The sequence below is a fragment of the Schistocerca nitens genome, chromosome 7, assembly GCF_023898315.1.
Source record: "Schistocerca nitens isolate TAMUIC-IGC-003100 chromosome 7, iqSchNite1.1, whole genome shotgun sequence".
Lineage (NCBI taxonomy): Eukaryota > Metazoa > Arthropoda > Insecta > Orthoptera > Acrididae > Schistocerca > Schistocerca nitens.
The window spans coordinates 120,655,166-120,676,188 of NC_064620.1; the positions used below are offsets into that span (position 1 = coordinate 120,655,166).

Genomic DNA, 21,023 nt, shown 5'->3' on the forward strand with positions numbered 1-21,023 from the left:
TGTCGGCCACCCTATCCTATTATCCCTCCACCCCCCCCCCACCCCAGTCTCCTCTTTACCCCCACCCACTCAGCACTCCCATCATGCACTGGTGCTGCTGCTAGCAGTGTGACTACTGCAGCTACAGTTGCCTGAGACTGTACTTTGTGTGTGTGTGTGTGTGTGTGTGTGTGTGTGTGTGTGTGTGTGTGTGTGTTTGACGAAGGCCTTATGGGCCAAAAGCTTTATTTGTGACAGTCCTTTTGTTGTGCCTATCTGCAACTCAGCATCTCTGCTATATTGTGAGTGGCAACTTTCCTAATATCGCTGTTATTTCTTGTGGTTAGCAAGATGTTGGAAAAGTAGTAAAACAGAGCCCTCTTAATGAGAACAGATCCATTAAAATGCCGGAATTATTGATTTAGTTTTTCAATGATTTATTCCTCCTGTTCTTTTCTCCTTCTTCCCAAAACAACAACCACCGCCACCACTACCACTGCTGCCAACATGAACACCAACACCGACACCACCATGCTGTGTAACTTAAACACACTGCCTAGTAAAAAATGTACAGCACTAAACAAATTATCACAATTTTAATTCTATGCAACAGGTAGAAAGTCCAACATTGCACATTTGTGGGGAATTCGGATGTAACAATGGTCTGAAGCTGGAGTGCAAGGTAATTTGAGGGCAGGCGTAACTGTGAAGATTACTGTTGACCATGTCTAACCACAAAAAGAGAGGATTACCATATTGTGCATGAAGCACATAGTAACCTCTTCACGCCTGTGCCTGCCATCTGAGAACAAGTAATGGACTCCCTGCAACATTCTGCATCATCCTGCATCATTGGTTGCAGGCCAGCAGCAGCAGCAGGACTAGAGAATTACTGTCCAATGATTAGGTTGCCATTAATACAATACAGACGGCTGCATTTGGAGTAGTGCTGTGGCTGGGAAGCATGGACTGCTGACAAATGGAATCACATTGTGTTCAGGACGAATCACGGTTTTGCACTACCCTGAATGACAATTGCTGGCAAGTGTGGCAGCAATCTGTGAGGAGGTTCCATTCTTCTAATGTTTTGTAGGCCATTTCTCAGCATAACAATGCTTGTCCACATGTGGCACATGTTTCTCTGAACTGCCTGTGTGATGCTGAACCACTCCCATGCCCAACAAGATCCCAAGATCTGTTCCCAACAGAACATGTGGGACAAGAATGGATGTCAATTCCACTCCAGCACCAGTATCTGTGATACCAAGAACCAATTACAACAGTTGGGGTCCAGCTTGCCCAGGACAGGATACAACACCCTTATGACCCTCTTCCCAAATGAATCAGTGCATGCATCTGGGCCAGAGTGGGTGCAAAATATACTGATATATGGGATCATACGGCCAAGTTCTATGAAAATTTGATTCGATTTTGTAATCACTGAAGTAACATCACATACCCTCTCAACCCACGAAGTTTCATTTTGCTTCATCTCCCCCTTCTGGATGCTTTACTTTATGAGGCAGTGTACTTTACAATCTTTTGTTTCTGTTATCCAGATGGAAATCATGCGATTTCTCTGTTAGCAATGGTTACAATTGTATGAGGATTGTAGAACATGTCGAACAATGGAAAATCCGGGATGGAATGTAACAATATTGTGAAATTTTGTTTAAACTACATGTTGCCATGCCCTGAAATGAGAAATGTCCTATCCGCCATCCTTCCTACCCTTCCCACAGTGGTAATCCACCAGCCACCAAACCTACACAATATATTCATCCATCCCTACACAACTCCTGCTCCCCATCCCTTATCTCATGACTCATACCCCTGTAACAGCCCTAAATACAAGACCTGTCCCATAGATCCTCCCACCATCATCTACTCCAGTCTGGTCACAAACATCACCTATCCCATCAAAGGTAGGGCTACCTGTGAAACCAGTCATGTGATCAACAAGCTAATGTGCTAGCACTGTGCTGCATTCTATGTGGGCATGACAACCAACAAGCTGTCTGTCTGCGTGAATGATCACCGACAAACTGTGGCCAAGAAACAAGTGGACCACCCTGGTGCTGATCTTGCTGCCAAATATGACATCTTTCATTTCAATGACTGCTTCACAGCCTATGCTATATGGATTCTTCCCACCAACATCAGCTTTTCTGAATTGTGCAGGTGGGAACTTTCACTGCAATATATCCTATGTTCCCGTAAGCCTTGTTAGTCACTGTCCTCTCCCATCCAGCACCTTTTCTGTTCCAATTCCAGAAATACACAGCCTTCATTCCTCCATCACACCCAGACTTTTTACTTCTCTCCTTTTCCACTATTTTCCACTACCCCCCTCCCCCCCCCTTTCCTTCCTCTCCACTGACCTCTTTAACCCCCTCACTGCACGTAGATGCCCTACCCTCTTTCCACCTTGTCCTGTGTACTCCCCAACAGCACATCACTGTCCGCCACCCCTAACCTACTCCCCCCCCCCCCTTCCCCGTGCCAGCCTCCCTCCTTACCCCCACCTAGTTGCCACTCCCATCACTTTTGCTGCTGCTTGCAGAGTGGCGTCAGTTGCCTGAGACTGACGTGTGTGTGTGTGTGTGTGTGTGAGCTGCTTAGAAGTAAGAGAAATAATAAAATTATATAAAAAATAACAGGAAGGTAAATTTACACAGACTATTTACATTGCTTAAAGGGAACAAAGAAGTTGCAAAATTATTCCTTGTTTTTATTCTGAACTGGATATATCGTATTAATTTTATACAGTGGAAAATTTTAATCTTAATTTGTGTTTTAAGGCTTACAAACTATATACTTTTATGCAGTTAATTGCAGCCTTCAGTTTATCTTTACCAATCAGTGACTAGATATCTTTACAGTTTGAGCCTCTTTCCTGATTTACTGAGAAGTAATTTAAAATTTTGTGTGGTAGGGTCTATCTTACAGATTGCACACTTTTAACTTGGCACCTCAGCAGATGATGCTGGGAGCAGAAGCCTGCAATTGGCTGATAGTGCATTGGCTATTGGAACGAGCCCTGCTGATTGCTTCCAGGGCAGCCAGCTTATAGCTTATAAAAGAAATGAACACATAATGGCTTGATGCATCACAGAAGGGCCATGAAACTAAGCATCACTTTAATGTTTGAGTTCTAAAAAATGGAAATAAGCACTACTATTGACAACTTTAAGAAGTGCCTAGGTAGAAGCAAAAACTTATGAAACGATGAGTTGCTTCATTGCAATCGTCTGTGGCCATGTCCATGCTGGAGGCTCCAGATTTAGTGATTCTCCCTGAACCAGCATTAGTGATTTGTTGTCCAAAGCAATTTGCATCACACAGTTGTACCTCTAATAATAGTCTTCCAACTTCTGCACCTTTCGGCAGTAGATTCCCCAGTCCTAGGTGGTGACTATTTTTGTTTTAATTTGGGTCATGCAAAATCAACAGCATTCAAAGCACAACTGTAAAGTGGCAATTGGACATTTTTGTGATCTTTACTTGCAACCAACTGGTCAGCTAAGTAGAGCTTTCTTGTGGACCCATTTCAAAGAACTAAATCATAAAAGTCCTCCTCCTACATGCTATTACTGCATCCTCTCAAGTATCACCACCTTCATGTCATATTTGGCCTGGTTTATCCACTTTCCTATTAATGTATGGTGCATTTTACAACACAGTGACAGATTGTGGCCATAGGTTTCCAAAACCTTTTTTTCAAACCATTTCTCAAAATTCACAGAATACACCTACCTGCCCATGGTAGTCCACCCTGTGTGGATTTGGTGCAAAACTGGAGCTCTGCTTCCTTTAGGAAAAAAAAAAGTTTTGGAAGCAATGCTGCCTATGTGCCTTCTGGAGGCACTTCCCCACACCATGACATGTGCCATCCTTTCCTCTGCCAGCATTTGTCAAAGCTCATGTTTTCTACCTAGGTCTCATCAGGGTAGAAAATATCAGTGCCAACTTCTCCAATGTTTCTAATTTTAACTATGAGGTAAGACTGCCAGCGTGTCTTATTAGTAAATGTCTTATTTTAGATCTTTTTTCCACTTGAAGCCCATCGACTTTAATAATTTCCTCAAGCAGGTAGCACTTCATTTCCAGTCAATCTTATTTTTCAGTACTGGCAGCAATTTACTGAATCATCAAATGATGTTCGAACTTTGTCAGTTGTTCACCTTTGAGGGATAAAATGAAAATAATTTTTAGGAAGTCTGACTGAATTCTACAGTGGATGTGTCAAAATGAGGTGAAATTACATGTGTAGTACATAATGTTTAACTTTGCTTCTATAAAAAATGGCTCAGCAATAATAATGCACATAATTTAAGAGTATTTTACACCTACAACACATGCACCATAAATTTGCTCTAATGTATAAAATGCTGAGAGTGAAGGAATGCCTTCAATGTGCAAAATGCCAAGTAAAGATGCTGCTGAGAGACAGCTAAGATATTTGGAAGAACTATTGGACCTAAATTTGTATTTGCTATATAAGGATTTCAAGTCCTAATTGCTTTGTGCCTCTGCACATCTCACACAATAAAAAATATAGCAATGAAGTTGAACTTAATAACACTGTAAGAGATGAATTAAAGTAGATAAACAGTAATATAAACTGATTAATGGATTATATTGTCTTAATAATTTGATTTACCATGTTCATTGAAAGATTTAAATGTAGCTATTTCAGGAAATTATTTTTGTACTTGACACACATTATGCAGCAAAACAAAGAAATATATTTCAGACTTATCATCTCTTGCCAGTAGTAACCAGTTATTTGCCAGGATGAGTTCCCCATAAAATCCCTCTGCCTTTTTGGACTGCCCTTACTTTTCCCTGTATACATGGCTGCTCTTTTAGGAGACTTGTTAAGCAAGTGTAACAGTGCTTTTGTCATCTTTTCTCTGTCGCAGTACTGAATGACACATTACTTTCCTCACATCACACTGAATAACAGTCTTCCTCTTTTGGAAAGGAATCATCTGAGCACATGGAGTTGGTTGTGAGTCTCTAGAAGGACCACATACAGCCTGTTCACTCATTTTTGTAGATAAAGTTGTCAATTACTATGAACAACATCACACAGGAATCAACACTGGAATCACAATGGCTACGGTGTATACTTTTGTCAGATAGCAAAGGTTGCTAAAGAGCATAAACATTCTGGAGCGACACCAACCAGAGAGGTGCCAAGTTAAAGTGCACAAACTGTACAATACACATATACATGATTACTCTGTGATTCACAATTAAGTGCCTGGCGGAAGGTTCATCAAATGACCTTTAAGCTGCTCCTCTACTGTTCCAGTCTCAAAGAGCACACAGGAAAAACGAACATTTAAATCTTTCTGTGTGAGCTCTGATTTATCTTATTTTATTATGATGATCATTTATCTCTATGTAGGTGGGCACTAACAAAATATTTTCACACTCTGAGGAGAAAGTTGGTGATTGAAATTTTATGACAAGATGCGAGAAGGACCTGCCACAGTGAAAAATACCTTTGTTTTAATGACTGCCATCCCAATTCATGTATCATATCCATGGCACCCTCTCCTTTACTTCATGATAATACCAAATGAGATGATGATCTCTGACTTTTTTCAATGTCCTCTGTTAATCCTCTGAGACATGGATCCCACACTGCAGTGCAGCACTCCAGAAGAGGGCTGACAAGCGTTGTGTAAGCAGTCTCTTTAGTAGACCCATGACTTTTCTAAATGTCTTGCCAATAAATCACAGTCTTTGGTTTGCTTCCCCACAACATTATCTACGTTATTCTCCCAATTTAAGTTATTCATAATTAAAATCCCTAAGTTTACAGCCTTTAGATTTGTATGGTTTATGGTGTAACTGAAATTTGGTGAATTTTTTATAGTACTCGTGGATGACTTCACACTTTTTATTATTTAGAGTCAATTGCCACTTTTTACATCATACAGATATATCATCTACATCATTTTGCATTTTACAGTATTCCAGTGAAGTTAATATGTAACTGATGGGTACCAGCATTCAAACAACAATATACAAATTTTCATTCTGAGTATTATTTATTGAAATAATTAGGTTCTTATAACAGAAATGGTAGTTACACCACATTACATTAATGAATACAACCAAAAATGTAGAAATTGATGACATCCCAGACATGTTCCATCATGTTAAGTTCAGGTGAAGTTGGTAGTGAAGACAGCAATGTGAGTTCAGTATCAAACAATGGAAACTCCAGGTAGGAATAGCAACAATGTAGGAAAAGATAGGTCGCTACTTACTGTAAGGAAGACACATCAAGTTGCAGATGATTAAAAGACACTCACCTATAGGTTTCGACCAGAGTCTTCATCAATAAAGAGGACACACACACACACACACACACACACACACACACACACACACACACGACTGCCAACTGTAGCATCTCGTGCCGGAGTTGACAGTCGTGTGTGTGTGTGTGTCCTCATTACTGAAAGTCTATGGCTGAAAGCTGTATGTATCTTAATTGTGCCTGTCTGCAATGTGATGTGTCGTCTTTACGGTAGGTAGCAATCTATCTTTCCCTATATTGTGGAGTTCACTATCATACTCTTTAAATCATGGTAGCATTTTCTGGTCTTGTGAGAGGCCACTTATGCTGCTGGGGAAGACATCAAGCATGAAGGGATGCAGGTGGCCTGCAGTAATATCCACATAGTCCAAACCTATTGTGGTGCCTTTGATTACAACCAGATGTCCCATCAAAGCCCAGACGAATGTCCTCCATAGTATAATAATGCAATCACCAAACTGTGTGTGTGGTGCATACCATGTTCCCAGCAGCTGTACACCTCAATGGCGTACCTCAACATGGTCACTGACCTAGTGCAACAAAAAATGTGATTCATTCAACCAGGCGACATCTCCATTGATCCCTGGTCCAGCCTCTACGATCCTATGCCCACTGCAATCATAACTGAAGAAGAAGAATAGGAATAAGATGGTGGTGGTGGTGCTGATAGGTCAACATGGGAATCCATGATCTGCTGTGGAGATCCATCTTCAACAATGTGTATTAAATGATTGCTCCGAAATACCTGTGCCTGCATAGCAGAGGCATGTGTAACATGGCAGAGGGTGATTACACTTAATGATCTGATTGATCCCATGTCAACTTTAAAACCCAATACTGCAGCAGAACATTCTAATCACACACTGTGCGCATTGTTTAGCTTGTGCATTGATATGTTGACCATTGTTTTGAACTCAGTTTCAATTTACATTTGATATTTATGTAACTTTCAATCACCTACACAACATTATTATATATACTAGTGAATTTTAGAATATTTTTTGCATCATTGTCCTATCAACAGTAATAGCATCAAGTCTTAATAACTTTCTACACTGAAAGTCGTATGTACTGTGGAACACAATTCACACACAGACAGTAAGGTTACATTAGCACTAATTTACTGATTGTAATTTGGAAGTAAACTATATATTAGTTAGGAACATTGTTATAAGAAATAATTCAGTGCACTTTCTCACAAACATTGTAGAATACTCTGAATTATTATTATACTTAAAGTATACTTATATTATAAAATCATTTATGATGTTCATAACTTTTGCCAAGATTATTATTTTTAGTTGTAAAAGAATTTGCCATTTTCAGTAATGTGGCTATATAAGCGAGTATTGTGATGTCATTTAAGATGAATCGCAATGACAATGTGAGGCAGTTATGGAGTAATTTTTGTAAGGAGCAGTTATGGAGCAGTCTTTGTAAGTTCCAGTTTTAGGTCAGCATTTGTGAAATGTAACTTGTACCAGTCAAAATAATGTTTTATTGTTAACTGTTCAGTTTTGTAGCTATATATATAAAACTTAAGGTAAAAAAGGTATCACCTACACTATTTAATAGATTGCTATAACCTTACTCAAACCTCTTGAAACCTGTCCAGGCTACAAAAGTTTCAAATGCAGCGAAACTTAATTTCTAACCACCATCAAAAGATTGAAATTAAAGTTATCTAATTACAAGTGAGTTAGTGATGAGGCATGAATGTCCAAAATATTGTCACCTACTTGTGATTTCACAATTCTTCAATCACTTTCCATAGGTGCTCATGACAATAGCAAGCAAACAGCTGACCAGGTTATTCATTTCCAAAATACCCAGGCACCTGGTCAGAACAATCTGCCCTTTGTCAAGGTCACTTAAGTCAGCAGATTTCTCCATTTGTGGCCCTTATCATTAGAATTAGTCCAAATTTGTCTCTGCTCACTTATATATTTTCCTTACCACATCGTGTGCCTGTGATGCCACTGGGCAGTGTTCGATCTCACTGTGCAGTGGTCAAAATATTTTGGCTGCTCTGCCTTTAACTGGTACTTGTGTTCATTATATCTTTACGATACAGAAGAAAGATTCTGTTTTTATTAGGAAAAAAGTTTTCATGCTGGATGGTCAGGAAGAATTTACCTGCTCCAAGTACAATGTGGCAAATGCTAAAATTAAGGCAGTGTAACATTCAGTCACTGAGTATGTTACAGATGCTTGCTCCTCCTCTTTTGAATTCTACAGCACCAGCAACTCTGAAGAATATTACTGTTTTTTTCTCAATTTTCTGCTATTGTCCTCTGATTATTTTGCTCTAGACATTTTTAACCAAAAACATTTTCCAGGATCTCAGATTCAGTATTTGCCATTAAGTATTCCACTACACATTATCTTCAATACATACATGATACTTCTCTTTAGTGTAATAACTAATGAACAGTACTACTGTTAAATGTAAAGAGTAATTTATTCTCTAAGGAAACACTTACAGACAGTTCACTTTCCATAGATGACAGCAGCAGTGGAGTAAATGAGCATTTGATAATAACCTCCCCATCTCTCCTCTCTTCTGATTCTACCTGCAAACATTTAGGAAATCACTGTATTCAGTGCACATATATTTCAGGCATATTTTTCAAATTGTGTTATATTTCCCAATCTTATTACTTCTGATAAAGACAAATGTGTTGAATTTTTTAGTGTACTAAAGGACTTCTATTCTCATAATATCAACAGGTACTTATGCTGATCTATGAAGACAATATAAAATGCACCAGCACAAGTTTTTAATTATGCTGTACCTTTCATTTACTATGAAATTGCCACAAAGTTTTGGACTCACTGAAATCTATTATCAACATGTTGTACTCTTCATAGAGTGCCACAGACATACTGGAAACATCAGATCTTACGTTGCTAGTGTGGTCTCTAAAGTTGTCCAGAGGATCCTGGTGAGAATGCTTATGATATAATGATTGAAACCACAAATACAGAATAGGTTCACTTTATTGCTTGGTAGCAATACATAAGATCGAAAGTGAATACAGCTGAAGCTCAGAACTAGCTGAATGCAAAGATAGTCCTTACAGCAGACAGCTGCACTGCTGACCAGAGAGTGCGAGAGTGATTTTATGTGGCCCACATGCTTGCAAGAGTGGTATCTGGAGATGAGCAATGTGGCACTTCACCTTGCTGATGAGCAGGAGTTTTTTCTCTGTTGGTGGTTGAAATGACTCAAGTCTGCTGGTAGAGTTAGTGGTTCCTGTGAAGGACTTCCGCTAGGGATGTGTGGAGGTCTTCCTTATACACTAAACACATGCCTAAAAGCACCATTGGCAGAGCTTCTGTCCAGTCTCCTCCACATGAGGGCTAGTTTGAGTATGCTGTGCCAGTGTTCCACTAGTCCATTACTTTGAGAGTGGTAAGGTGTGGTTTGAAAGCATGAAACACCACACAAGTGATAGATCAGTAAAAAGTGCTGATTCAAATTATCTCCCTTTGATCAGTCATTATTGAGGCAGGACAGCCAAAACAGGAAAGCCATAAACCGACAAATGCTTTTGTTGTTGTTGTTGTTGTTGTTGTTACTGCAGTGATATATAATGTTATAGCCTCAACCCAGTGAGTTACCCTGTCAATTTCTGAAAGGATACAATTAAAACCACCTGAGTGAGAGAGGGATCTGACAAGGTCTAGGTGGATATGCTGAAAGTGGCCCATAGTGATTAAATAACAATCATGTTGTGGTTGCACATACTGTCCTGTCTTAGAGTGTGGCAGGCAGCAACATGCTTGCATCCAAGTTTTACAATCTTTTCTGGCATTTGGCCACACAAATCAGTTCGTGACAAGTTTCACTGTTGAGTGTATCCCTGGATGGGACAGCCTGTGTAGTTTATCAAAGATGACTCTGCTCTTGTTCAGCGGTACTAGTAGTCAAATATAATTCTGTGAAAATCACACAGTACTTGGGTTGAATAGACAGCAACTGTGTAGCATTCTATGTGCAAACTGGTCATGGTGGTGTGTTGTGCTGGAGTTCACGAAATTATGTGTCCTGTAGCAATGCTTCTGATAGTTTCTCATAATTAATATCCACCATGAGTACATAACTCCTAGAGAAATAATTTGCAATGACATTGAATGTGCAATGAAGATGTCAAACATCCATTGTGAATTGTGCAAATAACCTAAATGGCAAAAACACTATGAGCAACAATATTTTGCTGATTGTAAATGCAATCCGCCAGAGGATGATGACTGGTATAGATGGTCAAAGGCCTGCCCTCTACACCATCTTCAAAGTGCCATACTGCTTCATACGCTGCTAACAGTTCACTTTCTTAAGCTGACCACTTACACTGGGAGTCTGTCAACTTTTTGAAAAAGGAGTATAGTGGCTCTTGTATTTTTGCTACTTGCTGGAAAACCATTCCAGTGATGAAATCACTTGCATCTGAGGATCAACAGGTGTACGGTGGGTAGTGTGTATGCTAACAGCTTATCCTGAGAAAAGCAGTCTTTAATTTGTCACATCTGCAATGTCCTTTGAATATTTCTTTTGCATGTCTTGTTTGGCTGCTGCTAATGCTTCTGTCAGTGGTACCTGGTTGGCAGCTGCATGGGGTAGGTGTCCGTGATAAAAGTTTACCAGGCTGAGAAATTGACATAATCCTTCAAAGTTTTGTGGCCATAGTAATGAGCTCTATGCTATCACTGAAAAACGAATGGCCAAAGAAGGTAATCTCTGTCTGTCACAGTTGACATTTACTGTCACTGACTGTGATGTTGAGATTGTGTAAGGCATCGAGACTAGTTTGAGATGCTCTTCATGCTTGTGATAAGAATCAGAGAAGACAAATATCATGAAGTATGTGAAGCAAAAGGAAAACTTTAAAGCAATATTGTCTGTGAACCTTTGCCAAGTCTGGACTGCATTTTTGAGTCTGTATGGCATGTACAGGAATTCAGAAAGTCCAAAAGATGTGATAATAACCACTTCTGGTATGTCCTCTTGGTTCACGGGAAGCTGAAAATAAGCTTTTTTACAGTCCATCACACTGAACACTGAAATGCTTGTTAAGTTACGAGCGTACTCAATATTCAGGATTCGATAACTGTCTGAGTTAAGAGCCCACAGTTGCTGCACAATTTACATGTGCCATTCTTCTTATGTATGAGATGAATGGGCAAGGACTGGGGACTATTGGACAATCTGATTATGTGGCTTGCAGCAAGTCATTAATAGCCAATTTGGCTGCTGAAAGTTTATCTGGAGATAATCTGTGTGCCTTATGTTGGACTGGTGGGTCCAGCATGGTTTTATGAACAGTTCTGTTACTGATAGCACTTTGCCTACACTGCATATTTGAATCTAGTGGTACGAAATGGAAACACATACAGTAGGTGCACAGGCACTGCAAGAAAGGTTCACTGTACCGACTTGTGTTGTTGCCAGTGTAGATATTACAGGCTGCTCCGATGGCGTGTGTGTTGCTGGCCGCCCCTCACACTCTGACTCATTCATGGTGATAATGTCAAAATGATGAGGTTGTTTTCTAGCAAGCCAATCCAAGTATGAATGTGTAGCAGTGATCTTGTTTGTAGGTGCGCAAATTCTGTGATATGTAGTGTGGCTCTCTTTTAGGTGAAGTGTTTCTTATTTCAGTGAGGAAGTGCTGAGTAAGTTGCTGCAGTTCTAATGCTGATGTCAGGCAGTCTCAAATTATCTGCTGATCATATTTGCTTTTGTCAACTGAATAAAGAATTTGTGAGCTTGTGTGCATGAAAGGCGGCTGTGTGAATAGCGATGGTGTGCCAATGATTACAGTTATGAAATGTCCGTTGTTGCAGTGTAGAAGAGTTCCGTGTTCCAAATCAGGGGTGAGATGATTATGTCTTAGAAAGTCAGCCCCCTAGTAATGGTTCCTTGAGGTCAGCAAGGAAAAACTGCCACGAAAATATGTGTTATAAATCCAAGCCCAAGATTTGAGATGTGATTGTATATGCTTCACTATGTGAAATGTTTGCTGTGCGGAGTTGGAAAGATGATAAAAGTTTTATTGTGGCAGTGGTAACTCACATGGTATGTCACTCACTCCAGACCCAGTATCAACAAGAAAATATATGAGTGATTGCAAGGTGCCATGCACTTGCATGCTTTATCACTGAAATGCAACAATGCCAATGTACCAACAGGGGCATGGGTGTGTCTCTGTCTGAGTGCAGAGTGTTGTTAACACCTGGCTGCCTGTTTGTTTTGACTGGCCGGAGGGGTCACTAACCCAGCAGATGTGAGGATGTCATCCTCAGTGGCGTCTGAACACTTGGTTGTGGTAGGATACCTGCAGCTGGCTGTAGCAGTGTGGTCTCTGACCCAGGTGGATCTGGTCATTGTTAGCCAATGAGTTAAAGCAGGGCTAGAAGTCTGCCTGCCAAAATTAGTTTGCTTTCTAATGACTCGTGCTCATGTGAGATCTTTGCTAGCTGCAACTGAGAAAGTAACTTTGCTGTCCACAATGTGTTGTGGCATTAGTGCGATGTCAATGGCCAAAAGCACCTCCACAGAGCTATTTTAATCAAATTTGAATGGCACAACAAAACAGTAGTACTAATAATGTCAGTACTGACAGATGTACACCACCACACACTTAACATGGAACCATCATTTCACTGTCCCAGAAAAAGGCAGTCTCGAAATCTGTATGAGAAGGTTCCCAGCCTTGTTTTCCAAGCCAATTCATTCATTGTTGTGTGATTACCCCAATGCTTCTCTGAAATGACTAATTCCATATTCACCTGACAATTTAGGTACCAACACAGTTAAGGCAACTGTTCATGCTGACATGCTATCAGAGAACAACTAAAAATTGGATGGTACAGCCAAGTGGTGCTCTAGTAAGACAAACAGGGGTCAAGGGGAATATTTCATATGAGTCAGCTTTGGCCAGTGACAATTTTAATGGCTGATGTAAGTCACTTTTGGTATGTGTATTCAGTTTTGTTGTTAGTTCCAAAAAGCCAAAGAAAGTGGAGAAAAAAAATTGGTTGTGGTGACTCATTGATCTGTACCTTAGCCTGAGGTATACATTAGGTTGGGAGGTAACAGTTTTGTTCTGAGTTGGCAAAACCATGGAATATGGCAATAAATAAAACCTCCTTGTACTGATCTGTAGTTTTGCCTGAGGTCTAGGTTAGATCGGAAGGTGACTTTATGTGAATTGGTGACGCCAAGGGCTATGGCTGTGGTAACAGACTGATGTGTAGCTTAGCCCGTTCAAAAAAATTGCCAATTAAAAACATTTAACAGCCTGTTTGAAAGAAAAAATCACTGATTAAAAACATTTAACATCCCAATTTTTAAGCATTAGTACATGTGACAGTCGCTACTGTTGCATCTTTCACAATAGCACATCTTTCAGATAAACTAAAGCCTTTGATACCACATTGCTAACTCTCAACCAATCGGTCACATTGCAGTCTAACCTAGGTCTCGGGCTACACTAAATATCAGTATGCCACCACAACTAAAATTTTGTATTAGTTTTCATTGGCCTCACCAACTCACGGCCAAAGTGTTGCCTTTCAACCTAACCTATACCTTGGACTTATTTACACATCAGTCTGTCACCACAATCTTAGAATCTGTGGCACAGCCTGTGCATGAGCTTCTGGTCTGACTGTATGTAGCATGCAATCTTTCATTCGCCATGGCACTAGAAAGGGAAGGATGGTGAGCCCATTTCCCTGGTTGCCCCCACCCCTGGGAAATATCCCCAGGACTCAAATTCACAACAGGCTTCGTGGACCTGGGACCACTTTTGAGGGGATGGAACAAGGAAAAATCTCTGCTCCTACGGGGATTGAAAGCAGGGCCTCCAGCAATGAAGCCTGCAGTTGAGATGGAATAAGAAGATCCCAATATCTCTCGGTACTGTTGCTACCTTTCAACTGTGAAGCACGAATGGCTGCAAGCAAAAACAGCAGCTATCTATAGAGCTGTAAGAACACTGAAGCACTGCCATAGAGATGTTTACAAAATCATGTTATGTGACTGGTTGACGTTGCCGTCCTATCCATCCCAATGCAACTTTCAGAGATCAACTTACATTGACTCAACTTTAGTGCTCTACTCACTGGACCATTGTCACAACATATATTTAAAAAAAATATAGACACAAAAATAGTTTTGCCAATCTGCTGATCTCTTCCTCTTTGCACACACGACATAAAAAGCCTGAACATCATTGCGTAACTGGATGAAGCCGAAATCTGGTATCTGTGGGTTCAGCTGATCCCATCTCTCACTGTACTTAATGGTATCTATATTATCAAACAGCTAACCTGGGGCATGTTCTGAGTAGTAGGTTGCCTGTTTAGAAGTTTCCAGGGGCAACAAACATTCGCTTTTTAATATTTCAAACAGTTGTTGACAGAATTTTAATCATATGTTAAAAGTTTGATACAAAAAGTCTATGACTACAGTTAGAAACTGTGTATATGTCTTGAGGCAGACTATATTCATCCATTATTTGAGAATGAGAGCACATAGTGACTTTCAAGAAACTTGGCATATAATTTCAAATATTTACAAAATTTTCTAGCTGACATCCCTCACAAAATTATGAAAGGAACAAAGTTTATTGCTTACTACATTTTTGCTGTTCACACTTACAAATGCAGTTTACTACTTCTTTACTAGAAACTCTATTTGCAGCAAATTTTGCTGACAGTATCCACATACACAACACTGAATGTATCAGAAAAATTACCTGTATCATCATACAACAAACAATTTGAGAGATACAATGATTTATACATGGGAATTCAATACTTCAGATAATCACGGGTGGGAGTTGACTGGTTCTCAAGAGGTTTACACTTCACGCGCATGCAAGCACGCACGCATTCACTTTTGAGGAAAAGTGACAAGTATTGAAAACCTTTCAGTCCCCAGGATGAATGATACTTTGCTCTCTGTCACTGATGCTATGTTAGATAGAAATTTAATACTTTGTATTTGTTTTATGAAATTTGTGTTACATGCAATTACTGCAAAACCTCTCCAAGGTGGAATATAACGACTACAAATGAGTGCAGTGGGTAAAACAAGTGGCATGATTTGATTTATTAATAGGGTACTAGAAAGTGCAATTCATGTGCAAAACTGATTCATCAAATGCTTGGTGACTTGCACTGTGTTTGTGCGAGGGGGGTCTACGGGATGAGTAACATTATACATATAAATAAAGGCAGCACTGGTAGTACTGGGCACATTAGTCCATAACTGCCTCTCCAATGACAGGACATTTAACCCCAATTTTTGTTCCTTCTGCTAACCACAAGTTTGTAATTCTTTCTTAATTTACATGTGAATACATAAATCCAGCCCAATTGCCTAAAGGTCCTCCAAAGTGATGGAATCTGAGGTACACAATGTATACATTGGGTGTCCCAAACCTTTAGACAAAATTATACAGATGGTAGAGTACCCTAATCAATGGTCATAAATGAATACTTTGGGCAGTACAAGGTCTGAAGGGGAAACGTGTGAATCATATCTATTTATAAACTGATTTTGAGCTAAGGTGCACTTTCAGTGTATCAGGCTCTTTTGTTGTGAGCAGTTGTTGGTAATCGTTTCTGTTGGCCGCAACCAACTGGGTAACATATTGTAGCCATTGAGTCTCACTGAATCTAATATCTTTTGGCAGAGTATGCAAATTGATTTGTTTCCAGTATGGAAGAGAATCAAAAACCCACTGTTGGATAAGGGCAGGTACGCATGGCTGTTGTCAGCCTGCTGACTTGTCTCAGTACATCAACTCCTTAATGCCTAGCAGTGGCATATGATGAAATGCAGAGCCACCCTGTCTTTAAACAGATCATCCAAATCCTTGGTGTCATTTTGTGCCACTGCCAGTTTGGTGAAAGAGCAATGCTCTTGGCCACCATATTACGCAGAACTGTTAGCAGCCTGTGAAGCAGTTACATACTTCAGATTCGTGGTGGAAGGAGATGCCTAGACTATATGGCAGTCTGGTTGCAAGTTGGTGGGACCAATGAATGAGAATGGAAGAAACTGGATATGCCGACAGACTGATGTCTAGTGAAGCCCAAATCCTGAATGTCTGCCGACTACTGGCTCGTGATTCATTGGGTTCAATTCCCATCATAATCTCAACAGTTACCAAAGCAGCATGCAGTGGAGAAGCCGAAGTACAGCAATTTTACCAATATTGTTTCATAACAAACACGTACCTGCTGCATTGGCATTGGAGATACTGCCTTGAATAACAATACAGAATCAAGCCCGATGTGTTCATGTTATCACTGTTTACATTTCACCACTGGTAGGGAAAGATGAAGCTTTCTCAACATAGAAACTTGCAGAGATCAAATACCACAGTGACGGGAAATGCCTAACATGTGAAGTGTACGAGCGTGTCAGTTACTGTATGTTGTAGCATGATCTACCACTTGGACAGCTGAATGTCTGTATGGAAAAAAGTTGCAAAAGACACTACCCTAACTAGAAGATGATAACAAATAGAAACCTTTGGGTACTTACTAAACAGCACACTTCACTTGAAGATAATGATGATTCACTGGTCAGCACAAGAATATACACAACCGATATCACATGAACTGTCTTAGTTTTGCTTGTTATTTCTATGTAATGCACTTCTGGTAACTGAGGGCGCGCACAGTAACTTTGAACGCGTGCGCGCGCCCATACATACACACACACACACACAAACACACACACACACACACACACACACACACACACACATACACACACACACCAGTGTCTGTGCCGGGGCAGGTACGGAACAGGTACTGACTACTGGAGAATGTGGTCTTCCCAGCATTCATCATTCGCAACGTTGCCAGCAGATAGGTGTGGAGCAACCTGCCAGCTGTGGTTACCACAGCACACCCCCTACCAGAAAAAAATTTTTGCTGACATGAACTATGAATGTACGCTGGGTCGAAACAGAACCACACTTCCCTTCTGTAACGCGTTTCTGTTGTGGCTGCATGATGGTGGATTGGCTGGTGCTGCATCTGGGTTGATGGTAGCTGGTCAGTTTCCAGGCAGGATGCTGGCTGCAATGTGGCAGAATGTGACACTGGCCACCTGGTGTATCTGTCAATTGCTGTGAGACAGAACCAGCAGTTACGTGGTCCTTCCAAGTCCAGGTGAATGTGTGAGAATAGTGCCTCCGGGATGTCAAAACTCCTGAGTGGAAGTTTTATGTGCCATGTTACTTCACACTTTTGACAGGCAACACAGGTCTGAGTCCTCTTATAGCAGTCCTGTATACTGGGCCACACAAAATGCTGTTACTGGTGCCCTCATAGTGCAAATTCCCGGGCAGGTGAGCTGTGCAGAGAATTGAAAACCCACTGTCGTAGAAGGCCACTGTCAGCTTGCTGACTCATCTCAGTACATCAGCTCCTCGGTGTACGGCTGTGGCATAGGATGCAAGTGTGGAGTCATCCTACCTTTAAGCAGGTCCTCCAACTTCTTGTCATTCTGTGCTGCTGCCAGTTTGCCGAAATTCACTGGTGAAGAAATTCCTTCTTCTCTAGACCAGGCATCAAAGGTGTCATTTTGTGAACCCTTACATGCCCAATGTCTGTCGTAAACTACAAAATAAAATTGAGGTGGTTGGTTTGCATAGCCAGGGGGAGGTAATTATTTTGTGGCTGTGAAAATGCAAACTTCCATGGCCAATGGTCTGATATATAGTCTAGGCATGTCCTTCCACCACGAATCTTAAGTATGTATGTGCTTCACAGGCTGCTAACAGTTCTGCGTAATACGGTGGCCAAGAGCATTGCTCTTTCGCCAAACTGGCAGTGGCACAAAATGATGACAAGGATTTGGATGATATGTTTAAAGACAGGGTGGCTCTGCACTTGCGTCATATGCCACTGCTAGGCATTGAGGAGCTGATGTACTGAGACGAGTCAGCAGGCTGACAACAGCCATGCGTACCTGCCCTTATCCGACAGTGGGTTTTTGATTCTTTGCAGTGTCTCAGCCAACTGGCAATTTGTGCTATGAGGGTACCAGTAACACAGCATTTTGTGAGGCCCAACATACAGGACTACCGTACGAGGACTCAGAACTGCATTGCATGTCAAAAGTGCAAAGTAACATGGCAAGTACGAGCTCCACTCGTGAGTTTTGACAGCTCAGAGGCACGATTCTCACACATTCACCTAGACTTGCTAGGATTGTGTAACTGTTGGTACTGTCTCATGTCAATTGACAGGTACACCAGGTGGCCACTGCCACAGTCCACCACACTGCAGCCGCCATCCAGAGCAGTGTGTCCTGCCTGGAAACTGACCAGCCACCATCAATCCAACTGCAGCAGTCACCCCACAACAGCAGCCAATCCATCCAGCCACAACAGAAACACATTACAGAAGGGAAGTGTGGTTCTGTTTCGACCCAGCAGACATTCATAGTTCATGTCAGCAAAAACATTTTTTTTTCGTTGTAGGGGGTGTAGGGTGGTGACCACAGCCGGCAGGTCGCTCCACACCTATCTGCTGGTAATGTTGCGAATGACCAATGCTGGGAAGACCACATTCTCCAGTAGTCAGTACCTGTGCCTCTACCTGCCCCAGCACAGACACTGCTGTGTTTGCAGTTACCAGAAGTGGATTACATAGCAATAACAAGCAAGATTACAATAGATGTGATATTAAGTTGTGTATCTTCTTGTGCTGACCAATAAAACATCATTGTCTTAAAGTGAAGTGTGCCATTTAGTGAATATCTACAAGTTTCTGTCCAATTAGGATTGTGACTGTTGCAACTTATTTCCATCAGCTTTCCAAGTGGTACATCCTGCTACAACATACAGTAACTGAATCTCTGCAAGTGTCTATATTGAGAATGATCCATCTTTAACAACCAATGCTGAAATTTTAACGGTGTTAACCTTCACCATGAACACATCAGATTTGATTGTGTACTGTTATTCAAGGCAGTGTCTCCAATGCTAACGCAGCAGGTACTTGTTTGTTATGTATTGGTACAAGTGGACTTCCAGTATACTTTTGCTTCTGCATTGAATGCTGCTGTTGGTAATTGTTGAGATTATGAATGACAGGAACTTGCGGGCTTTCAAAAATAAAAATGGTGTGTGACCCTCAACTACATACCCTCAGACTCAGAGTTGAAATATTAAAAGTTTTGGCTGGTTTTGTTGTCTATGGGCTGGAATATGTAGTTGCTGCATTACAAGCGAGATACTGCTGAGGCTACAGTATACAATATGAATATACACATGAAACAAATGGTCGAAGATTCTTATCATTCGACAATTGTGACTTTTGAATGTAATGTAGAAATTTATATATGAAAGAGTGCAATTAAATAAAATCTGCAGGTACTATTTTTAACGATTTTAAATGATGTGTATGATACCTTTAAGAATGCCATTTATTACTGCAAACACTTATTAGTGTAAATGGTCCTGCTGGAATAACAGGGAAACAATAGATTCCTACTTCATGTAATTAGTTATGAACAACAACAACACAGCTCACAAGATATTCACTTCTAAACACAAACTACACCTTCACTGCAGAAGCCAAGGAAGTCTCTAGTGCACAAGTTGGCACTACAAAATATTTCTATCTCCCGCCACCATGTGCAAACTGCTCCACTGTCCCAGTCTTTCCTGTGACTGACCGTCCTTCTCCACACCCAGCACCCCTTGTCCTGTCCAGCACTCCTCCCCACTTCCACCCAGTCTCCCCATTAACGAGCACTGTGATTGGCTAGAGCGCACCCGCCATTTCTTCAAGCTAACGCACACTCACAAACACACATACGAAATACTGGTTTACATTTAAATAACTTGAAATTAAATAAGTATTCCTATGGATGGACCATAGCCATGCTCTAACACACATTATTAAATCCATAAACAAATCAAATAAACATATCAAAGGAACAGAAACAAGAGCAGGCCAGTAGCCTAATGTCTCTGTGCTTTCTAAAACAGTAAATATTTGACCAATTTCATCATGAACAGTATATATCAGATGTAAACAAAGGCATAGATGAATAAATATATTTATAAGCATGCTGCTACCGTTTTTTTCACATAACTGTGGAGTACTTGTGGCCAGAGGCGATCAGTAGTAATCGGCCACTTTGACCTCCAAGAACTCATTTACTATTCAAGGTACATGCATGTATTTCATACCAGTTTAGGTTTACACCACTAGCTTTCTAAAGACATGTCGATCAACAAAATTGGATAAACCGTTTCGATTTTAGAAAATCGTTGCTGGGTGTTACTTGTATAATTTACAGTCAGATACTAAACTTTAAACTAACAAAGATATTGAAAATCTAATTACACCATCAGAATTGTCGTGCAAATAATGGTAGTTTACAAGTTTCTTTTTGAGGTTTCCTCTGGCTATTATTAATTTCTACATGAACTGTGAAATATCTGCCATTATGTTTTCACAAAGTCCCCCATGTTTGGCACTCCCAGCATACAAATCTCCTTTATCGACACAAAGCACCTCCCGCAACACAGCGTTAACATGCAATTCTCAGCCACGCGGTCGGCCTGGACCATGCGCTGGGGCTACCCCTCTTGTTCCGGCTAATGTACAGCACCAAGTGGTCGCTGACAAACCCTGGCTTGCCGAACGGCCCGTGTGG

At 40.8% G+C, this 21,023-nt stretch overlaps 1 protein-coding gene across 1 annotated transcript in view; it reads right to left on the bottom strand.

Moving 5' to 3' along the window:
- LOC126194772 (selenoprotein N-like) overlaps positions 1-21,023 on the bottom strand; it is a 145,112-nt gene that overhangs the window by 113,353 nt on the left and 10,736 nt on the right. Inside the window, exon 2 of the mRNA XM_049933061.1 lies at positions 8,803-8,892. Within this exon, the coding sequence (XP_049789018.1) occupies positions 8,803-8,892 (90 nt within the window). The remainder of the gene's footprint in view (positions 1-8,802; positions 8,893-21,023) is intronic.